A 23,925-nucleotide genomic window follows, 5' to 3' on the forward strand; every position below is an offset into this window, starting at 1 on the left:
ATGGAAGGCTGCGACTTTCTTCACACTCACTCTTCACAGTTCCCCTCTAAAAAACCCAAAGTTTTCCACATAATCAAAGTAGCTCTTACAAGTGCCAAACTCGTAAGAAACTGTTTACAAGTTATGGAATCTAATAAATGCGGTATTTGGTGTTGGTGTAACATCATATATTACTGTAACAAGTTACAGTAATATATTAGCTTTTGGCAGTAACGGAGTAATACAACACATTACTTTATTTTGGGATTATTCCAATACAGGCAGAAGTCTCGGTGCAGCAGAAAGAGTACTCATGCAATTTTGGACTTACCACAGAAACAGATTAGAGCCTCACACGAAGGTGCACTTTATGTGCTGCTGGGAGGCCGAGGGAATCCTCTATGGTCGTAAATCAGTGCAGTCAAAAGAGCAGCCTCTCTTGATATGCTGGTCAAATCAGCCGACCTTTATTTTTTACTGCACAATTAGCTGCTGCCAGAAGGTAAAAGCAATGAACTGTCAGCAAGGAGTGGTGGTCATAATGTTATTAATTAATTTAATTAATAACCAGATGAAACATGGATGGTGGTATTTCGAACATGGATGTTTACAGTCACAACTACTATGGAAAACTTAATGCACACTTTTTGAGTAATCCCATGTTAGACTGAAAAAAGTTGCTTTCCTTATATTTTAAAGATGAACCTATGAACCACACACACACACACACACACACACACACAACAATTAGTTCAATGTGATTCATTATTTGAAATGTCACTGAAATGTTACCTTTTTGTTACATAAAAAGTGTTTTTGTCTCGTCATAAAGGCTTAATTGTTTAATGCCCTTATATAATTGTAATTCTATTAATGTTCACCACGACCTGCAGATGCTACATAGACTGTATCTGACTCCAATATAGCCCCCACCCAGTGTAATTATGAGGAACTACAGTTATTATTATTATTATATAATCCTTATTGTATTATTTGATATAAAAATATGTTGCTTGATTTTGCGATGCTGTGTCCCTAGCATTTATTTCAGTGAAAGTGAATAAATTTCTTAATCTAAACAGTAATATGGTAAAGTAACTTAGATTAAATATATTACATTTTGGGAAGAGTCTGGATAATACCGACTAGATTTCAGCAGAGTACCACCAGAGGGCGCAGTTTGCTGTGTTTTTAAAACCCATTTAAAGATGACGGTAACCGTGAGTGGATTCCATTTGTGTCTCTGTCAGGTTCGGTGCCGACTGTCAGACGGTGGAGTCCAGCGCAGACACGGTGGTCCCGGCCTACAGCCCCACCCGCCAACACTGCATCTTCCAGTCCGACCTGCTGCTGTTCAGTTGCGCCGGTGCCCACCCGACATTACAGCGCATCTGCCCTTGTCGTGACTACATGAAGGGACAGGTGGCGCTGTGCAAAGACTGCCTATAGCAGCATCGCGCCACCAGTGGGGGTGGCAGGATTTGGAGCATTGAATGAACATGAAAGCAGCTTCACGGAGCACGTGAGCGTTCACAGATCTCTCTCTCTCTGCTGAAGGACACATCGATCATATTTATTGTTTCCTAGCTGCTGCTTGAAACTGCTCTCGAGTGTTTCACCAGCAGCAAAGGGATTCATCTTTACAGCAGCAGGAGCTCATGCAGCCATGTTGGTATCAAGAAGCTGCGTCATAACAGGAAGCTGTTTGTCTGCAGCTCCAGGGCAGCAAAGAGACTCAAAATACCCCCATCAATCTAAACGTGGTCCCCTCATCTTTAGGTAGGATTACACTGGACTGACACAGACACAGGGCGAAGTAAACCCCAGTTGTACACTGTAACCAATGTCTCTCTTCAGACTTGGTATGTAGATATCTAGACTTTTATTCTGAAAGAGCCGAGGCATCCTCCTCGATCTCTGTTGCCCCTTCGAGGACAGAAAAATGCAGTTGTGATTTCCTTTCTTGCTTTGATTGGGTTTTATTGAAAGCTACATTAGAGGTAGAGAACTATAAACAAAGCATTTGTGGCCAGTAAAGGGCAGGGAAACTGCTGTTGTTAGACTGTTTAGATATTCCCTCTGCAACACACACCGAGAGGAGGCTCGGGGGGGGTGAAGGTCTGCAGCTTGTAGTGTCGTAGCATGTGGTGTTGTAGCCGGTAGGACGTGGTTGATGGCAGCAAACCTGTTATTAATCTTCAGAAGGTAGACACACGCCTCGTTATCGTTATGTCAGAGCTAAATTCATCTGATCATTCAGCTGTAAATCTGTGCAAACATGCCAACCAAGTGGTCCTGCTACCAGACGTTTTTTCTTTCGGTGGTAATCTCAATTTTAATTTACACACAGTTAAAAAAAACAACAACAAAAAAACAGTTTGTGTTGTAAATGGAAAAATTCCACTTTTTTCTGAGTTTACCAGGATATAAACACTGTATATTGTTCATATGGGTTTTAAATCTCTTTATTTTGTATACAAATCTATATTGTTTTTTTTTTATTTAAAAAATGGGTGTCTTTTACTTTTTCCATAGCTTTTATTATTTATGAGTAATTTAAAAACAAAACAAGAATACTTAAAGTGTTTGAGTCCAGGTTCCATTCAGCTTCCTGCAGTTAAGTGAAGATAAAGTCTTCTCGCACGCAAAATTGTCACGCTTTTGTTGTTTTTAAGCTACATTTTTTGGGTTTGAATCTCTCCTGATTTCCTGAAGCTGGGCAGCAGTGGATAAATGACCTTTTTTTTATGCTCCGTCATCGAGCGACTTCGTCAAACCTCCGCGTTCGTCCCGTGTGGGTGTAATCCGCCTGTCTGCTCAAACATGTGCCTTTCACAGGGTTCTGTTTGCAACAGCGTGTTTATGCGTGTTCGCCGTGCGGCTCCCGGCCACATAGATCGGCCTTTCTCAGCTCCTCGGAATGGATTTCTTTCATTTTTTATCTTTTTAAAAAAAATAATTTTTCTTTGATTTCTCACAGTTGGTCGCTCAGGTTTAAAGCGGCGTGCTGATTGGCTGATCGCTGTTACCCATCAGTGGTTGCGTCATGAGAGGAGCCACGTGTTCTCCATATGTGAGCTCTGCTGTCGTAGCGCACATCCTGTCAGTAGGGGTTCTGCTTGGATTATTGCCTTAAAATGATCATTCAACATTGATTTGTAGCTTTCCTAGTCGATAAATCTCATTTGCGGAGCAAAACCGCTGATTCGTAGGGACCGTTTTCAGCTGCAGATTAACAAACCATTGGTTTTTTTGTGTGTGTGTGTGTGCGACCGATGTGATTTAATTGAGAAGGATCAGGTCTGTCAGCACAGATGGTTCACCGTGCTGCTCTTTTAATGAGATTTGTTGCACCTCAGAAAACAGAAAAGTATCTGATCCCATGATGAAAAAGCAGAAAGTCCCTTTGAAATCCCTGAAGAATTTGGACAATTTCTGTATTTAAAAGAAACACGACCATCTCTGTTTCTCCCTGTTTGGTTGTAGTAAAAAGCCTTATTCAGTTTCTGTTGTTCGGGTGTTAAAATTGGAAATCGGCTGTGTGTTCCTGAAGACAGGAACAATAACCATATCTGTAAACCTCAGCATTGAATGTCTGTTTAAAAGAAGACGTGTATCTGTCTATTTTAAGGGGCCGTTACTCAAAAGCAGATCATCCAAACAGTGAAGAATTGAAAAATACAGCGACAACATGGTGACTTTTCACATTCTGTGACGAGGAGGGATATAACTTTATTTTTAAATAAACCTTTTTTTCTGTGACAAAAGGCTCAGATTCTGCTCTAATATTTGCACACCACAGCGATACAGATGCAGTATTTACACTGGTACAGTAAAATACAGGCCCACTGTGAGGGTGTCCAACACGTCCGAGTACAAAACCTGAGCCTGAAACATTTCAGGCTTATATGCAACTCCACACGTTAAAGACGCAGCACAGTGACACGTTAGTGTGCTCTTTGAACTAGTTTCACATCACAGTGTTACATTCAGGTACAGTCACTGCAGCAAACACCGTTCTCTCACACTCACTTTGTACACTCCAACACTGCAGGAAGATTAAGGCTTTGCATCTTAAAAAAAAATTGAGGCAGGGAAAGATTTTTCCAGGCTGATGAAATGTTTTGACTGATAGTTAAATAGTTGCTGAACTTCTGGAAATTTGTGCTTTGATACAATTTCACATTTAAAATTTGAAGCCAGGGCTGGGTTTTCATTCATTTCTCTACAAACGCAAAACAAGGTTAATGGCCATTTACAATCAGACACATGTTAATTTTTTTTTTACAAATATTTAACTTAACCAATCAGCATTAACCCTGAAATCAAAGAGAGTGGAAGATAAAGCATTTCCAGCATCAAAACACACACTGGATTCCATGAAAGGGCCTGTGGGACCCTGCTGCTTCCTTTCTGGAGGTCTAGGCTGGAGCAGGTCAGCCGATGAGGCCAAAATCTCTGGCAATCCTCCAAATAACCAATCAGCAACTCTTTTCAAATAGTTTAAAATATGAGCAGCTTACTTTTAAAATTCTGACAGTAAAAACACATCCTTGTTTTTAAATGTAGTTAAATATACTTAGGAGTTGCAGTTACGCCTTCTTGACAGCAGATGGCAGAAAACGCACATGTACATTTCTAAGTTGTTTCAGTGCGGAAGCTGTTAAAACAGACTATTGTCTGCTTGTTCCCGTGAAACCGACAGTCAGGTGAGTTTTTACGGAAAACATGTTGTACCGTGTGTTTGTGTGTGTGTGTGTCTGTGTGTGTGCATGTGTGTGTGTTGGTCACCGCTCTGCCAAATGGTCCTTGTTCTATAAATAAGACGGAGATGCCATCCATTTATGCTCTGCCAGCTACATCAACGACACCCGTCAGTTTGCACAGGGACATTTTATAGCACAGCTGAACAAAGGCCTCAAGGAACCCTGGGAAAAAAACAGACGGCTGTGTTTAGACAGGGCGCTTTAGTGGAAAAGAGGTATAGTACATGGACTTGCTGAACAGAAGTTGAGTGTGAAAGTCGCCCTTCAGGAGTTCAAATGCCATAATGTCCACAATACAGTAGTCTGCAACTCCCTCTTTAAAATGGCCAAATGGAGAAATGGATAAAAAGTGTCCTGTCCGCTGATAAGACGTACATATCTATATTTATACTGTACATAAAACTGTAAAACATTTAAAAGGTGCTTGCTGCTGTCATCACTGGCCCAGATCCTCAGTCCAGATGTATGTATGAGAAAACTGTACAAATGCTGAAACCTCTGTCGGCACCTCCAGGGTGTCTGGGCACACAAGGGGTGGGGGGGGGGACACCTCATCCTCCCTTGTCCCTCCAAAACCCCCCATTCTCCACCCTGTCACTCAAAGCGCTCATAATTCCTGGTCTGACGGATCCGCGGGATCATGTCCAGCAGGAGCCTGTGAGAAGGGAAAAGAGCTGATACAGGTAGCAAAGATGGTCCCCCCCCCTCCCCCCACCACCACCCCACTTACTTGACTCCATAAGCGAGGATGATCAGACCTATGAGGACTCCTATTGTTCCATCCAGATACCAGACTTTAGGTTCCTGCTTGAACACTTCTGCACTGATGAGGATGGAGAATCCCATGACTCCGCCCACCAGGGAGTTAAACCCTGGAAAACACCACAACAATCTGATGTTCTGATTGTTTTTGGAGTCTTGGTGTTGAAATTCATCCCTCAGGCATCTTAGAAAAGTCAGACTGATGTGCAGGTTTGAGGGTTTGTGTCCCAAGACACTGGATTTCTATTCAACATCTGGATCAGGAACCTGGAAGTGTCGGTCTTTGTCCAAATATTCAAGCTAAAACATGCGCGGGAAACCCATTTCCGTGCACATACCATCGGTAATGAGGGCTCGGCTCGTCAGCACTTTGCCGAGCATGAACTTGATGACGGCCAGGATGATGCAGATCAATCCGCTGACGATAGACACGCTGAACAGGAAACCATCCTGAGAGGAGTGTAGACCACAGCACAGGGAGAGCAGGTTAAAACGAGCGTGAGTGGATTTGTTTGGTTGATTATCGTCACTGAAGAACACTTCATTTGTGTTAAACGTGTAAAAGTGAGCTGTGGCTCAGGATGATAAAGAGGAACCGAGCCCACGATGCAGCGTTGGTCTGGCCAGCTCCGCCCCCAGAGCCAACCCAGCCTGGTGCGTAAATCTGGCTTCCTCATCAACCCCACCTCCTCTCTGCAGGAATATTTGTCACTCCCAATTTTCTTCCTCTACGTTCCCCACGATTAGCTCTGTCGGATCAAACACCGCCTCCGTTTTGATTCTGTTTGGGTTTCGACCCTCCCGAATCTTCCCCCTTTGAGTTTTGCTGCCAAGAACAGCAACAAAAAGCACAAAACGCCGAAGCATCACTGACTGATGGAGGACATGAAGGGAGAGAGGGAGAGCGCTGCAGAGCTCTGGCTCCTCTGCGGCAGCATTAATATTGCACTATGGTCCCGGAGCCAGAAAAATCTACTCAAAGACAAGGATGATGGAGAGGGAAAAAGGCAGCTGCATAACAGCTCCAGTCAGGCTGTGCCTCAGCTGTGAAAATGAAATCTAAACAGCACATTACCCAGAGTATAACAAACCAGGGGTGAGTCTAAATACCAGCAAGACCAGTGTGACCAGAGGAAGCCACTGGAGCTCCACAGGGATTCATCCTGCTCCCATATCTGCTTAGATATTAACCCCGTGTCATTTATACGGAATCCAGCTTAAATAATGACAGAAGATCAGAATCAAGACAGCGGAAGAGTTGAATAAATAGGGAGGACAGGCAGCACCGATACCCCCATTAAGGACAAGGACAAGGACAGGGAGGAGCTGGTTGAATCCTTTGTGATGTGTTTGTCAGTATTTGTTCACTGCGAGCTTTGCTAACACCACCTTTCTGTGGTGCTGACAGATGTTGGGCAGAGCTGTTAAATGCAATGAAAGACGCCGTGGGAATTCCTTCTGATCAATATTCGGCTGAGCTCGTCCCCGGGAGACGGCAGCGAACGCACACAGGCGGAGCTGGTTACGGGGGCCCCGTCCTGATTGGGAACACGGGGCGACGCTTCCACAAGACACTCAAAGCCCTAAATATGAAGCAGCGTCCAAGCGTTTGCTCTTGAGGGGGGAGAGAACCGCAGGCAGAAACTTAAACAAAAAAGGCTTAACAGGTTTGTCAACCCCATGAGGACAACACACTGACTTTGTTAATTACTACACAGTGATGCTGTTTCAGCTGCTGCTCATCCAGGAGGAAGAGGAGGCGAGTTGGACCAGAGACCGCTGCAGCAGGAGAAGCATGCACGGCAGCAGAGGAGCAGGCCGTCTCTGATAAACACAGTCTGTCTGCCTCGCCGGCGCTCCCACAGTCAGTCTGGTGACGCTCTGGCCCTCCCCCCTCCCTTCTCAGGCTCCATGTGGGGAGATGGAAAAACACAGCCGGGCTGATAAATCAATAACGGATCTTCGCAGCTAATTGGATCGGGAGCTCAAGAGAGCCGCAGAGGCTGTTTGAGACACTTCTCATCATTTCTCTCCTGACACTGGATGCAGACTATGAGAACGTCAACAATAGCATGAAAGTTCCTCCAGCGTCCAAGCAGAGCAAACACACGTATGCATATCGTGGGTTTTATTTTGGCTGGAGCAGATGATTTGAAACTAACTGAATATTGGCTGATCTGTCGCTACAGTGACATAATTCCTGCGCATTCAACATAAACAGATATAAATGTTATTAAATTAATAGATGGATAGCAAACATCACTATGGTGCAAACTGTTGACACATCTAAAAACAGTGAATTTTGAAAAGAGTTTGTGAGCTATGCCGCAGTCCACCACTAGGGGGCGCCAGTCTTTGTTTACAAAGCTCAGGCATGCAGCATTTTGATCCGACGGCTCGGAAGTCAGATGATAAAATTGAAATTAAAATTGAAATTTTTACACTCAATTGAAACTGAAACTGCCGTTTTAATTTTTAAAAAAAAATCGTGACCGCCCTGAGCAGCAGTAATCTCAACAACAATTCAGCCATCGCGCTTGCATATTAATTCATTACTGCCTCACGTTCGACGGTGTTTCTGAGACGAGTACTATTGCCAGGCAACGGGGTGATGAGGCTATTTCAGAAAGTGAGAATCCTCATGAGCGTTCACACCTGAGAGCAGTAACAACACCGTCACACGTTCACACACGTCAAAGGGAGAAAAAAAAAAGAAGTTCAGTTTGTTCGATCTGTACAGCGGAATCTAAAAACCTGAGCTGGATTTATTGACTTCTTCTGATTAGAGGCAAGATTGCGGTTAGAAACAGCCAAAATGGGAAAAACCAAACAAGTCTGTAACATCTGTCTGCATGTTGTTTATCCTGGAGTCTGAGAAAAACACTCCGATTTTGATAAGATATTATTAGACACAGACATGGGGTGGACGGGGATTTCTGGTTTTATTCCGGACTGAGTGAAATCCTTGACTCTGGCCGTTGGATGCATCCTGGTCAGATGGAGCCTTTTTTTTTTTTACAATCTGGCATTAAAAGCAGCAGCAAATTCCACCAGAAATCTGATTATAAACCAGACTTTGGGCCTAAATTCAGGATTCTGACCTGAGAGGCGGATAAGACTTTTAATTGACCCAGTTTTAATGTTTAGCTGACAGTAATAATGCAACACACGCAGAATGTTGTTTATTTCCCTCCAGTGTTGAATGGCTGATATAATCTGTCCCATATGGTTGATACTTTAATCCAAATCTCTCATATAAATCTAAATCTGACCCCGGCAGCATATTCAGACATTTCCCGATACTTACGACTTCAGGCAGCAGCTTGGTAGCCAGGTCGTGAATGGCCTTACCCAGAATGCACATGGAAGACAGGATGAAAATCACACCTAGGATGGCGCAGGCTCTGTAGTGGAGGAGAGGAAGGACCGATCAAGTCTTGCTCAGCTCCACTGAGTACAGGCAGGAGGCAAGTTAAAACGAATGACATGACCTCATAGAGCTGATCAAGTATGGAGAGCATCTCCACGCTGCGGCTGTTTTTCAAACCATCGCACTCATTTTCATAAATTTACACACTGCTGACCTCATTCTGGGCATATTTTGATGCCGTGCTGTTTCCATATTTAACAAACATAACAGGGAGGGAATGTCTGTGAGGATCCTTGGGGAATCTCTGAGAGAACCTGGAAAATAGGTTCCAAGTTCTGTATTTTTGTCCAATAACGCCAATACGTACACCTTGATACAAGTATGCTAGCGTACATGCCAGGATGGTTTAAAACGTCTGAATGGCTGATAAATGTGTGACACCAGCGAGTGAGCTGAGGCCCTTTCGGCAGCTGCAGATGTCCAATTAACAAAGCCCAGAGGGAGCCGAGAGTGGCCGCAGCATATGTGCCGGTCATGCATGGCCACCGAAGCCTCTTTAATTCTGAAGGCTGCTCTCCAGCCATGCTTGGTGATCAGGGTTTCCGCCGATGAGGTAACCACGGCAACGCCAGACATCTATTCAGGAAGTCCACAGCAGGACACGCACATAGAAACACAGACACCCACGCGCGCGCACACACGCTCACTCAGGAAGCGTTCTACCTGCTCCCGTGGGCCTGTCAGGTGCAGCGGATGTAATCATCCTCGCCTGTTGACCAACAATAATCAAAACAACAACAGCAGCTTCAACAGCAACACAAACAATCGAGTCAAGTGGAGGAACACATCCATCCAGCCTCAGGTGCATTGTGCGATAACAGCTCGAGATTGATGCATATTTTCATCCGGCTTCACGACCCTAATTCGTCTTGTTTTGACATCTCAAACTGGTTACCCTGGCAACTGCTATAGCCCTCACTCTGGGCAAAAATGCCAGAAGTACTGCCATATATAGTATGGCACTATATAGTATGTCAACACTATAGTGTTGACATACTAGTGCAGGATAGTGTGGGTGCTTCTGAGTGCCTGCTCACTTTCTGTGTGTTTGTGTGTCCATGTTTACTTGTGAGTCCAGTGGCAATTGTAATAACTCAGTCAAGCCAATTACTGCCAGAGCAACTTCCTGAACTTTGTCCGAGTTCTCCAATTAAAAGCTCATGAGACTTGACAAAGGCCCTCCATCTAAAACCGACTGTGCAAGTATCATTTTTATGATAAGAACTCACCGCTGGGCCTGACTTTCGGCTGTACTTACATGTATTCACGGTGAGCTGAGTGGACAGCTGCGGCGTTGCCGTACCGCCACAGAACTATGACCGACGACAGCACATCCAGAGTGGCGTCAAACTACAGAGAGAGAGAGGGAGAGAGAAATCAGTCTCAATGATGAGCTGCTGTCGATGTAAAACAGTGGAGACTTACAGCAAATCCAAAAGCTGAGGCGCTGTGACGCATGACGGAAACAGCTGGAAGGAAATGGAGAAAACAGCTAATGAGAAAAGACTGTAAAATTCCCTTCAGTTTGTCTCCCACCTTTAACTTCATTTTAGAATAGATAAAAAATAAAGCACCACTTGGATCGGGGGGGCCCTGTTCATCACTGGAGTTTAACAGATGTGCTTGTGTTTCGGGGGGATTTTTCTCCCACGTGCAGCGAAGGTGAGGCCACCTGATGGTGCTGCCTTTGATGGTGGTTCTGCAGCAGGGAAGGGAAGGAGGGCAGGATGATGAAACGAACCAGAGATGCAGATAGATAGGAGGGGAGGAATCCTCTCGTCTCCACCCAGGGTTTATTTTTAGCAAGACTCACTGGGGACCGGCAACTTGCCTCAGCTCTGAATGCAGAAGCACTCTGGTCTCTCTTTCTCTGCACTCCCCCCTTAGTTGCTAAGCAGAACCACAAATTCATCGTTCAGCCATTCCCCTTTCTCCTTCCCACTTTTAACACCGTTTCTTCGGTCGGCGACTCTCTTCCACTTCAGCCCAAACCTCAAAAAAGCAGCTGGAGTCGGCGCTGCCCTCTGATTCCTTGGCAAACACAATTGGTGGGGCTTTTTTATTTTATTTTTTTTACAATATCTGAGGTCTGCAGCCCCACAGAGGCATTAACAATCGACACCAACACCTCCTGCCAGCCTTCCTCATCACTCCTGAAGACCGCACATGTTCTCGAGGACAGGATTACAAAGATGGATGGTTGTTTTTGTTTAAAAAAAAAAGCAAAACTGCACAGCTCATGTCTTATGAAAAGATTTATGCAGCAGCAAATGCTCATTGACAGCTGTTGAAATGAAAGAAAATAGAGTAGGAGGGGGTGTGGGGACGCCACTGTGTGTCATCTAAAGATTGACATAATGAAGCACAAGTGCTCTTTTGTTTACATGTCAACTGCGCTTGTCTGAGCACAAAAAACAAAGCTTTTCTCATGCGAGACTGACGGCTTCATTCTAAAAATCGACTCTCACATCAAGGAAACAGTCTCCATCCACTGCACCAGTGGGAATTCTATTGTTTGGGATGTTCTGGGTGCTTAAAGGATCCTGGTCTGCTCCCTCTCACTCATCCTACCTTCCCTGCTCTCCTCCTACTTCCTTCCTTAGGAGCAGAAACAAAAAGGAAAGAAAAATGTGTCAATTAATCTGCGGTGGTACTGCAGTGGTGTAAACTCTCAGCCCAACGGCGCCTAATTGGTTCCCAAGAAAGCTGGTCGGGTGTCAGCGGAGAAGGAGCTCCTGCGTCACCACTCACTCCGTGAGTTTCTGGTCTCCTGGTCCCCCTGCTCGTCCATGCACGTCACATGTGAAGGGGAGATCAAAACACCATTCGGGCTCGGCTGGATTATTGGAGCCACTGCAACATTTTGCCGTTCCGGTTGTTTTTACATTTGGCCGAATGACGGTGTTGATCTCTGCACGTTGGTGCACCAAAACTGCACCAAAACTCCACTACAATCAAAAGGTTCTGGGTGAAACTCAGCTTTAACTATTATTTAAATGTCTGCTAAGCTACTAATCAATTAGCTTAGATACATTTCTAATAAAGTGAGTAGAAACAGTTTTTATTTTTCATCAGATTTCTTAAAAGATATATTTAATCTAAATATGAGTAGATGAGCTGTCCTGGGTATTATGTTAAAGCCGTCCTGGCACCATCGACATTTAATACACGCACGTTACATCCTTGCTCTTGGCAACAGGGGAAGCAAGAATGATTGAGCCTGACCAGAGCCACTCGACTTCAGCATCATAAATATATCTGGTACGCATCAGAGAGTGGGGGGATTAGAGATCACCTGTGCAGGAGTGTGCTTCAGAATAAAGAGTCTGCAGGACACCACGCCAGGCCCACTGAGGCAGTCCTGTACGCCAGGTGCGTCAGCTCTATTACTCCTGTAAAGTTCTGTCCAAGTGTCATCGGTGCTGCCTGAAAGAACCAACTTTCACACAAGACTGTCGCTGCTCAAAGGACTCGAAAAGAAAAAAGGGTTCTTATTTACTGTGAGCTTCACAGCTGAGTACACAGGATAAACACAAGTGACGGGTTTATAGGCCGCTTTAACAAGAGTTCCTTCTAACAGTGTCAATCCAACAGGATGTTCGTTCTAAAGAGGCTTCATGCAGCTTCAAGTAAAATCATGGCGGCTCTCGTGTGTTCGCCTGCTGGGAAAATTAAACAGACTAGCAGCGATATCAATTATTCCTACTGGTAATGTTGTACAAAGGTTAGACTCAGTCACACATTTGCATTATTAATATCAACAGCAGCTGCAGATGAGCAGCACTAGGTCCAAATCGCACACACACACACACACACACTTGTCTCTGTGGGATTTTTTCTAGATCATCCCAGGGAACTTGCTGACCTGAACTGAAACTCAGTTCTAACCTCAAGCATCAAATACTCCAAAATAAGGATTTGGTACTTGTAAATGTGTGTGTGTGTGTGTGTGTGTGTGTGTGTGTGTGTGTGTGTGTGTGTGTGTGTGTGTGTGTGTGTGTGTGTGTGTGTGTGTGTGTGTGTGTGTGTGTGTGTGTGTGTGTGTGTTGTGATGCAGGAATGTTCTGTGACTCTGCAGAGTTCCTTTTACCCAAACTGAAAGAGGCAGCAAAGTTAAAAAAAAAAAAAAAAAAAAAGCTGTGTGAAGGTCAGAAAAGCATCCTGACTCAAAAACATTTTCACAAATCTGGAGCCAAAAGCTCAACTGTGACCACAGGAAAACCAATCAAATCATGACTCTGAAATCACATTTTCAAGACCAGTTAGTCTCCACATAGCAACGATTAATGTCTGGCGTGACTCTGCGTTAGTCCCCTCATTCATCTCCGTTCCCTTCTGAAGTTCAAACAAACTCGAAGACATGAAGAGGAGGAGGAAGACTCACTCCATCCTGGTCCCACGTCTGCATTAACTTTTTATTTGACGGCAAATAATCTGAGGTGATTGCAGAAGACATTTTCTGACACAACCTGCAAACCTCTAATTTCACAGAGTGAAACCAGGATGAAGCAAGATCAAGAGGTTCAGACTGAACTGTAGAATCAGGCTGCAGGAGGACCTACTGAGACCTCAGACCTAATGAGCCTGCACACGCTCGCTGCCTCTCTGAGCAGCAAACGCCACAGTAAAGAACAACCCCGTCTTTTGACTGAAGGTCCAAGCAGCAGCCTGCAGAACCTTTCTGCACTGTTTTTGTTTTCATTTCTTTCCCAAAAATGTAAGAAGCGCCACATCCGGGGAGACAGAGGACTCATGAAAGGAGACACTCACTGAAAGCGACGATGGCCAGGATGATGGTGACTGCTATGGACACCCAGGAAACCCACAGAGCTTTCTTGCGGTAACTCTGCGCCTCGTGAGGCTTCAGACGCATACTGCTCTCCAAAAGACCTGCGGACGACAACAGATGGAACACTGCCAACGCGTGCATGGGAACACAGCTTTGGGTTCTACCTCAGAACCCTTTGGACCTATTGTGAAGGAAGAGTGTGTCTGCTGAGGAGGACAGCGCCTGATGGGACAGGATGTGAACGTTGTCGAAGTCACTTACACTTCCTCTGCTGTGAGTCAATGATCATGCCGTCATAGTAACAGACAATCCAACGGTTGTTGGGCCATTACCATGACTGCGAGATTCCAGCATTGCTTTAAATGAAACCATGTGAGCTGTGTGGCAGAGAAATGTTGGTGGAAAAACACGCGGAACATGACAAGAAGTCTGATTAAACGCTGGCGCTGCTGCTGTTGCTGAGCAGTCTGGGGGACGGGGGGGGGACGGGGGGGGGGGGGGGGGGGGGGGCAGATCCTTATCAGGCATTTGTTTGTTCAATTTAAAGGCAAAATGGGTTTCTGTCATCTTTTGTCATTTCGAGGGTGCATTCTCAAATTTGTTGCCATCGTTAAAATAATTTATGTATGTATACGGAACCTTTTATGCTGCCCCCCTATCTTTTCTTTTACAGAGTTGAATTATCCCCCCTGGTGTTTTGGGGGTGCATGGACACTTACTGCTGCGCCATATTAAAGATATTGAACACCTGCTTCTGTTTAAATGGCTGCCAGCATGCATCCACAAAACCTGTAATCTCAGCAGAAGAAAGTAGATAAATACACTGAAGGGGCCAAATCTGCGTCTCAAATGCAAAGCTTTTCCAATGATTCCTCCTGCTGGATCATGAGCCACAGCTGCAAAAGTATGGATGTTCCAGCTGTACAACACAAGCAGACTTGTTTATGTGTCCATGTTGCGCAGGAACAACCAGCAGCCGCGGTATTACGCACGGAGTGCGCCATGGCGACGGGCCGTCTGAAAGTTTCACCGCCTACCTCGGTCGTCGACACTGTCTGTTATCTTCATCTCCTGGTCCATCTTGAAACCTTCCTCCTGACTTGCTGTGCTGGGCTGCTGCGCTTGTTGCTCCGGCTGCTGGATGTTTTCCTGCCGGCACTGACCGTTCACCGCCGTGGGGTCCAAGACTAAAACCCCGTCCGGGACGGCGGTGGAGTCTGGCGGTGCGGAGTCCGTCATGTTCTCGGATGGTTACGGTTCCAGTGAGGCGCTCCAGAAATGTCGCACCTGGGTGAGACAGACAGGGAGAGAGCCGGTGAGGGGAGGAGTGAGGGAGACACCTCGCGCGGCAGCGGGTCCGGTTGCGCCAAACACCACACAACGTAAGACGAAACAGCACCGGAAATGAAAGGAAGTATCCTTCAAAATAAAAGTTCATTTGATACCCGACTAGACACCAGACTTCCTAAACCGCAGTACGTCTGAATTTAACACGTAGTAATTATTTTGAAGGAGGTAACAGGAAGTAGAATGTCCACATTAATGCGTGCGCTACGCGCATCAATGTGGACCAGAGACTTGAGTCAATATTCACCGCAGCCTCACGACGTGGTGAGAATGATCTACCACACATGGACTCTAATTACTATGGCGCTGGAATTCCGGCGACCTCGCCACGCACGTCGTGGAGGCGCGCACCGAGACCTTCGGGCAGAGCAGGATCTTTAACGATGTTTGACAGGCTTATTTTATAGGTTTTGTGTGTCAGTGAGTTTACACAGTGACACCATTAGTATAACACAAGTGAAAACGAGATTTGTCGTGATTTACCATCGGGGTAAATACACTTACTATATAAAATAACATGGTGGAGTCTTGGAAACAGTAGGCAAATAGTTACATTTAAGTAAAAACAAAGTATTTATGCTTACTAACTATATTTATACATATCCAATATTACTGACAAAATGCGACTTATTTATAATCTATATGTGTCTAATTGATAAAATACAGAATATGTCAAATAAAATGCATGTTGCATGGCAACTGAATTAGGAGACCGGGCTGTCGTTGAAAGTACAATAAATGAATTAATCCATTTATTGACAGTCCATCACTGCTTGTAATGTCGGAGAATTAATGTTCTATCGTGGGGAACTCTTATTTGTTGTTCTAAATTTTCCATTTTAATTTAACGCCATCAAAATTACGTTTGATACTGAATATCTGATATATTTAAAGGAACGCAATGCCCCCTGGACTACAGATAGTACAACATTTCTGGGCAAACTGAGCGCTACGAATTTCGCAGTCTCCGTTGCCATCTAGTGGTCGAAAGACAGTAATACATGTACGAGAATAATATTCCCATAGTTTACGTATTGCACTTTCTGTCGTGATTTTTGTACCATTATCTCGTGAGTTATCACTCAAATGAGACAAGTCATGACAATAACAAATAATTTAAAAAGAAATTTTATAAACATAATTTGCTGAAACATAATGCCTTTTATTCAACAAACTGCTGAAAAATATTTGAGTTGTCATTGTGAAGTCCTGTCTTCCTGTTTATTACTATCCAAACTTAATTCATTCATGCAGGAAATATCAAAGTCCCTCTTGGCTGGGGGACAGGGGCAACATTACGCAAGAAAAGTCCTCAGTTCGTCTCCCGACCACACGGGGCGCTGTAGCCAAACAGCCGCCGTTTCTTCCGTGTGTGGCGACTGTCTCGTCTCCGACTCATTTTGTGTTTCCGGTGCTCCGAAGCGCTACTCCCTCCCGATGCTAACACCGTCGGGCTTAGCTGTGGGAGCGTAATGGCGGTGCACCGGGGACCTTCTACGAAATGGCTCTTTACCCGGGATCAGCTGGAAAACACGCCGTCAAGACGCTGCGGAATAGAGGCTGACAGAGAGCTTTCGTACCGACAGCAAGCCGCCAACCTGATCCAAGACATAGGCCAGAGACTCAACGTGTATCCTTTATGAAATCTGAATGCTAGCCGGCCGGCTGAAAACCTGCGTTCGACTTAGCATTGGCTAAATAAGGCCCGGTCAGAATAACAAGATTTTGTCGTGTAACGATGCCTGCAAACCCCTCAGTCTTTAAATAAGTTTATCCGTCACGCAAATGCGCTCTTTTGTCAAAAAGGAGGTCGGATGAATGCGAGCAGCGTCTCGGTATTTAGCTCTCTAGAAAAGTGTCGCGGCCTAGGTTTTAGCTAAGCTTTTGTTTTGTCTCGTTGGGCAGCTGTTTCTATTGTTAGCGCCGCGACAAATGAGAAAAAACCACCGATTGAAGGTGTACTTTAGTGCAGTATTGCGATCGTGGGTCACCGATTTGCACTATTCCGTAGCGAAGCGCGATCATCCGCCTCTTGTCTTTGTCACGTTTCCATAGCTAGTGGCTCAAGGCGAGCTCGGCGGTAATAAAGCCGTCATAACCTTGTTCCTCTACATTTGTTCCACCTTAACTGCTTCACGCAGCTCTCAACTGATTATAAACACCGCTATAGTATATATGCACAGATTTTATATGATTCACTCTTTCACCAAATTCCATAGAAATGTAAGTATCACCACATTGTTGGCTCATGCCGCTGACGCCACCCGCTGTAAAAACCAGCTTGTTTTTCCTCTCCAGATAATTTCACAGACGACGTTATTCCTGGCAGCCAAAGTCGAAGAGCAGCCCAGGAAGCTGGAACATGTTGTTAAAATAGCCCATGCCTGTATAAATCCGCAAGAACCCGCTCTAGACACAAAGAGCAACGTAAGTACAGGCTGGAACCACGAAACTGGGGTTTTGCTCTCTTAAATGTGCTGCTGGTACCTGGACGTGGGCTCACTGGTGCACATGTACCTGATTTCAACCCGTTTCAGCCAGTCTATTTTAGGAGTTGTTATGTGAACTTGGCATTATTTTAAAGCACGATCATTTATTGTAATTGGAAATGTGCTTTGCTTTAGATTTTAGTTTCGTTACGCAGCAGTTTAACCAGCCGTTTACTTGCATTAGGCTGCAGGAGATTTGGCCTTCTTGGTTCCATCTTGTCGAACCTCCTGATGTTTTTCTATTCACGATGGTTTGGACCATTGGTGGCCACCTTATCATTCAGCCACGCAGGGGTGTTTTAGCTTTCATTTTCCAGCTCAGTTCAGCATTATTCTGCTGTACACGTGCAGTGTGATAGTCTCATATCTGAAAATCTTGTGTGCAGAAAATAACTTTTCAATTGAGGGTCAAATCCATTGGCTATGTTTTTTTGTTTTTGTTTTCAACCTGGAAAGATTTAAAAAGTTACTGTAAAATAATTATAGCATTGCTTGCATTCTTAATTTCAATGGAAGTGTGTTTTGTCACTTTTTGCTACCTGTCAAAAAGTGCTCCTCTCAACTGTGGCTATAAATGGTAACACACACGAGTTGGGTTTGTTAAACTGTTGTTTTTATGTGTCTAAATATCCTGTATCATAGCGTATATGACAGCATCAGATAGGCTGTAAAATCCACCCCAGCAAAAAAAGTTGATTAAAACATAGACCATGTTAGAGATTTTTTTTTTACATGTAGGGCAACAATAGTGCAAACAGATGTAGCCACAACAGTGGATTAAAGCAGTTCTAACACACCCCAACAAGGCAGCAGGGAACAACAGCACAGCCTGAACGAGTGCCTGACTTCCCTCGACTCGAGACGCGGTTTGTTAAAAAGAAAATCGCTGAACTTGGGATTTACCGTTCTGGTCCTGTGACCTTATGTAGCATGTTTGGGTGCAAAAGAAGCAACACTGAGCCTTTTTGTCGATCTGTCACCAGCCGTGTTTACTGAAACGAAACCTTTTCTTCATCCGTGTGTATAGGCGCCATTATGTGGCCATAAATTTACAATCATTTGATAAATTTACAATCCTTTGACAGCCCGGCGGTGTTAATTTAATCACAGCGCCACTGCTGGCGGTTGTGTGCAACTGCACCATAATTCGCCTGACAACAGTTTAATGGAATTTTAAATTGAAAACTCTGGGCCGTGAGTTGCTGACGGTAAGGACGTTGATGGTGGTGGCTGCTGACAATGTAAACATTGAAGTTGGCTTCTTTGATTCACGATGACCCATCTCCATCATCCACATCATGTTCTGTGGATGCCTGGTTTTATGAGACTGAATAATCAATCTTTCATTTCCAGGCATTCCAGCAGCAGGCACAGGAGCTCGTAGCCCTAGAAACAGTGGTGTTACAGACACTGGGTGAGTGGTCACGGTCACGTTGACATATCAGACACTTGCCGTTTCAGGCCTTCTCCTGTTCAGATCGTTTTCTGTGCTGCATGTTGAATGTCTTTCATTTGATTTGCAGGATTCGAAATAACAATTGATCATCCACACACAGATGTTGTGAGGTGTTCCCAGTTAGTGCGAGGTATGGGATGTTTCTATCTTCCTCCCTGTAAAATATCTGCCATGTTTTAGGCTTTCTGCTAATCTGATCGGCTCTGTCGGCCAATTTCTTTTATTTTATGATCCACCCCAATGTCTGCCATCAGTGGCATCATTCCGGATCCTTCCGGTGCATAGATCATAGATCAAAGATTGTGTTTTGGTGGCAGAGCTCAAAACATAAACGCCACAAGAATGTGAAACACACATGCAAACCAAGGAGACATGATTTGTTTTTGCTTTAAACCAACAGAATAGACAGGTGCCATTGGGTTAAATGTGCTTCCTTAATGTCAACGTGGCCTTTTTTTCCAACCGTGAATGCGAAAGATATGTAAAAGTAATTTAATTGCATTAAGGTCATTTAGTTACACTGAGTTGACGTGTTGCACCAATTATTTCTGTAATATTGTTTTGGTTTGTCTTGATTTAACTATGAACTTTTATCTGAATATTTATATCTTGGGATTTAAAAAGAAAAGCACTTATTCTGTCTTAACTTTTTACTTGGCTATGGACCCCGCAATGGAGTCTGAAATAAAGAGAATGAAGCTCCCTACAGGAGTACACAGTAAACAAGTTATTTAGATGGGCACGTTGCTCCTTCACGTGATCGGATCACGATCCACAGTCGGTTTATTTAAGCTCAATGATCAGCCCCAAAACTCCTGCTTGAGTAAAGTTGAGCCTGTTTAAGCTTTTAAACGTATTGTTCCATCACTTTTTAAAGACTATTTTTTCCTTCTTTTACAGCAAGCAAGGATTTGGCACAGACTTCCTATTTCATGGCTACCAACAGGTTATTATCCTGTTCCCATTATTGCACTGTAATGGCACACTATAGCTTCCTGTCCTGCAGGGGCCCCGCTTCTGTGTCCAACGCCCTTCTGGCGCCCAGCTGCTGGGAACCCACCTGCGGGGGGAAGTACCGGCCGGGCTGCTGTGTGCGGTGTATTGTACGAGGGCTCTGTGTTGGCACGTAGGGGTTAAATGCACAATGTGGAGTGTAGTGGTGCTGTTTACCTCTCACAGTTGTTTGGTGACGAGTGCATATTTCTATTTAAAAACACTCGAATGGTAGCCTGAATATTGATTGCCGCTAAAGAATCGTAAGCTTAAAAAGCGCTTGGGTAAGTATAGTTCACGGCTATTTGAAAAATTTCTTTTTTTTTCTTTTTTGTCCTGAAAGCTAACAGTTAAAAGCCAAGCTACACTGCAAAATCAACATTTTACATTAAGAATTAAAAGGCTGCTTTGTATTATTGATTAGAATATTTAGTTTATTAGTATAAAGACGCCTGGCCACTGCTGCCCCCACAGTAGGAACAAACGTGCGTTTTAACCAATTTTAAACGTCTTTTAAACAAAGACGTATGAAATAAAAAAATGTTCCCGACAGAGTTCAGACTACAGAATATTTCTGTGCTGTGAGCAACAGCCTCATTCTCTGGAAATCCCTTTACATTTAATCAATAACGTGAGTAGATTTAAGCCAGGGGAGCTAATCTTTCCACTTGTTTTGTGTACACTTGGGTTGTTTTGCAGTGTAGTTTGATATTCTGGACCCAGACAAAATTAATGATTGCAAACCAATTGTAAAGAGGCCAAGGTTTCGCAACCTGAAATTAACCTCATAGTTGTACATAGAATTCAAATGTGCATATTTAAGTACAGCTTTTAAACAATCTACATTTCTGTATTGTAGATGAATTAAGATATATTTACTTAGATGTTCCAGGTGTCAGGTAAGGCTGTGTGTATGAGGAAACATTTTGGGCTGTCAGCATTACTGAGTGTTGTTAGACTGTAGCGCTGTGCGATATTGTTGTTGCAAATGGACTTGAGTGTGTCTCTTTTATTACAAACTTAACATCTCTTTTTCTGTTCTTTTCTTTTTCATTGTCTTCTGCAGCTTGCACCTCACCACCTTCTGCCTGCAGTACAGGCCCACAGTTGTTGCCTGTGTGTGCATCCATCTGGCCTGTAAGTGGTCCAACTGGGAGATTCCCGTTTCCACAGATGGGAAACACTGGTGGGAGTACGTGGACTGCACAGTGACGCTGCAGCTGCTGGACGGTAAGAAACCCCCCTGGATTTGACCTTGTGCGGCTACAAACGATGGTTCGCTCTATTAAATATTGGTTGTTTTTGCCGTTACTGGCCAAAGCTGATTGTTTCTGTTCTCTCGGTGGCCAGAGCTCACGCACGAGTTCCTTCAGATCCTGGAGAAGACGCCCAGCAAACTGAAGAGGATACGGAACTGGAGGGTACGTTCACTTCAGACGGTGCACTGAGCCTCTTCTCAGCGCCGCTTCAGCGCCTAATGTTGAACGTCTTGTCGTGCAGGCCAACCAAGCAGCCAAGAAGCCAAAGACGGAGGGCGCAGCGGTGGACGGTGCCTTCCAAGGGACGTCTTTAGACGCACTTTCTGGTGTCGCCAGCTCGCTCTTCCCATCCACGTCTGCCTCGGACACAGAGATGACCCCGCTTAGCTCCATCGCAGTCTCCTTTGTCTCTTACCAGCAGTCAGGGGACCAGTCGAAGCCCTGCGGCTACAGCCAGTTCTCTGACCCTCACCCTACAGACTACACGCTGGTGAAACACGAACACAAAGCCACGGGAGGCTCCGGTGCTAAACACCAGCAGCTGGGCACAAACGCTGCTGCTTTCTCACGGCCGCAGAAGGTCTTGACTCTGGAGAAGTACAGAGAGAAACATGCGGCAGAGCTGGCCTTACAGAACGGCATAAAGGAGGAGAGCGGCTCGGACGCGTGCGCCCCGCCTCCGGCCCTGTCCTCGCACCATCACAAGAAACGCTCTCAGCCGCAGCAGGCCGGTCACTCAAGCGAGGGCAGGAGAGAAAAGTCCGGCTCTAAAAAGTCGAGGCTGCCCGCTCCTTACGGGGAGAACGGCTCTGCCTCCGGCGAGGAGATCAAAATGAGAATCAAAGTCTCATCCGAGCGCCACGGGGCCACAGAACACAGCGGGACTCTGCCCGTGAAGGACAAGCACAAAGAGCACAGCAACCATCGTCACTCCAAACACGGCCACTCGCACGTTTACTCCCTCACCGGGAACAGCAGGGGGACAATAGACAATCCATCCTTAACCATACGAGCGCACGGCAACCACCTCAATGACGTGAGCTCCTCCGGTTCTTCTCGCAAGAGGCCTCACTCTGACGCGGGGAACCACCACCACCATCACCACCACCACTCGTCAAAGAGGAGCACCAAAGCAGGCCTGGGCTCCTCTCAATACGCCACAGATGGCAGCCAGAGGATGGTGGATCACCACGGCCACGATGGAACCAACGGCCTGTTGGCCGCCACCAACGGTCAACACACCAACTACAAAGACACTTTTGACATCCTGGACTCTTTACTAAGTGCCCAAAGAATGAACCTGTAACTCTCAAAGAGCCCGCAGCGATGTCTAGAAGGTATTACTATGTTTAATAGAATTTTTTTTTTTTTTTAAATGGATTTATTTGTCTTAAGTTATCGGAATTTCGCATCGTGGCATCGGTCGTTTCTACCCCGATCATTGATGATTAACGTGAGCTGTCAAAAATGTAAGATTATATGCATAGAGCTGTGACATGCTAGCTTGCAAAAAAAAAGAATGCGACTGGGAAGACAGAAACATTTTAAATGTTCTTTTAACTTAAACTGATATTTTAAGGTGCATGTTTTCAGTCTCAAGGGAAATCCTAGCTAGTGTTCGCAGCCATCGTGACAGTTTACAGGGTTGTTTTTTTGTTTTTTTTGTATGTATCAACCTCTTGTTCCACTAAAATCTCAGGTCTTGAACTTTTTTGATATGAACGAATCTTCCTGTGTTGGGGTGAACTGCCTGTATCTGTGGAGGTGTACCAAGTCGTCCATTTACTGAAGGAGGGGGCAGAACATGGAGAAACACGGTCTGCTTATCTTTCCAGCAGTGATGTAATAGTTCTAAAAGCGATAGAAGCGCGTGGCTGACTCATTTTGCTGTTTATTGGGACTTCTGAAGCCACATCCGAACTAAACGTGGAGTCTCATTTTAGAGCTACGACCGACGTTCATGTTACATCTGCTGTAAAAGTGCATTTAAGATTTATCGGCTCCAACTGCATAAAGTCCTTGTGATTGTACTTAGTCGATTGCTACTCAGTATAAGTGTAAACTATCAAAAAACACGGATTTCTAAAATGAGATTGTGTACATAAAAGTGTAGTTCAGATTTTAATTTGTTAATTTATTGCATCGATTCCAAACCTTTCTCCATTCAGTGTATCTTTCAGATCTGAAGCAGACTATTGATGAACATATCCTGGAATTGTGTATTGGGAGCCCAAATAAAGGTGTACAATTACATCAGAGCCGTCGTCTCCACTGAGTCGTCATTAGACTCATTACACCACTGACTTTAGTGTGGAAGGTTGTCGGTTCAAATCCAGGCAAATTCAAGTACACAATACGGTACAAATATGCTACAAGGGGGCAAGGGGGAGCCTGGACGCCAGGTCAGTGTGGGGGTGATTTTATCATCACCCCCCAGTATCAAGATTGGGTACAAAGCCCCAAGAATCATGAAGTCCTGGGGGAACTCATATGGTACCTCCCTGCCAAGGCTAACACACAAAGTACCAGACCAGTCTCTACTGGAGGACATCAACCATCCCTACCACTACCGTCACTGGGAATTTTAATATAATGATGATACTTGGAGCAGCAAGGACCCGAGTCTGAAGGAAGGAGGCCAATCACTCAAAAGAC

General features: G+C 44.8%; 3 protein-coding genes across 5 annotated transcripts in view; 2 read left to right on the plus strand and 1 right to left on the minus strand.

The window, feature by feature from the left end:
* Positions 1–3,741, plus strand: part of mgat5 (alpha-1,6-mannosylglycoprotein 6-beta-N-acetylglucosaminyltransferase) — a 52,366-nt gene extending 48,625 nt beyond the window's left edge. For both annotated transcript variants that reach the window (XM_003966462.3, XM_011606170.2), the window contains exon 17: positions 1,230–3,741. In XM_003966462.3, coding sequence (XP_003966511.1) covers positions 1,230–1,428 — 199 coding nt within the window. In that variant the 3' untranslated portion in view covers positions 1,429–3,741. The remainder of the gene's footprint in view (positions 1–1,229) is intronic.
* On the minus strand, positions 3,675–17,324 carry LOC101079895 (transmembrane protein 163). 2 transcript variants are annotated; one of them, XM_029840083.1, is made up of 9 exons: positions 17,308–17,324; positions 14,764–15,013; positions 13,708–13,827; positions 10,363–10,406; positions 10,196–10,287; positions 8,815–8,911; positions 5,846–5,957; positions 5,476–5,617; positions 3,675–5,400 (listed from the first exon to the last, which is right to left on the minus strand). In XM_029840083.1, the coding sequence occupies exons 2-9, from the start codon at positions 14,963–14,965 to the stop codon at positions 5,340–5,342; spliced, it is 870 nt and encodes a 289-aa protein (XP_029695943.1). In that variant the 5' UTR covers positions 14,966–15,013; positions 17,308–17,324; the 3' UTR covers positions 3,675–5,339. The 2 variants fall into 2 exon arrangements, with proteins under 2 accessions (XP_029695943.1, XP_003966544.2); XM_003966495.3 differs by lacking the exon at positions 17,308–17,324 and having other exon boundaries at positions 14,764–15,116.
* Positions 16,480–23,528, plus strand: LOC101079666 (cyclin-T2-like). Its single transcript, XM_003966494.3, has 9 exons — positions 16,480–16,703; positions 17,215–17,296; positions 17,372–17,500; positions 18,916–18,976; positions 19,086–19,148; positions 19,919–19,964; positions 21,078–21,241; positions 21,362–21,432; positions 21,512–23,528. The coding sequence occupies exons 1-9, from the start codon at positions 16,546–16,548 to the stop codon at positions 22,574–22,576; spliced, it is 1,839 nt and encodes a 612-aa protein (XP_003966543.1). The 5' UTR covers positions 16,480–16,545; the 3' UTR covers positions 22,577–23,528.
* The last annotated feature ends 397 nt before the right edge of the window (positions 23,529–23,925 follow it).

Source organism: Takifugu rubripes, chromosome 8, assembly GCF_901000725.2.
Source record: "Takifugu rubripes chromosome 8, fTakRub1.2, whole genome shotgun sequence".
Classification (NCBI taxonomy): Eukaryota; Metazoa; Chordata; class Actinopteri; order Tetraodontiformes; family Tetraodontidae; genus Takifugu; species Takifugu rubripes.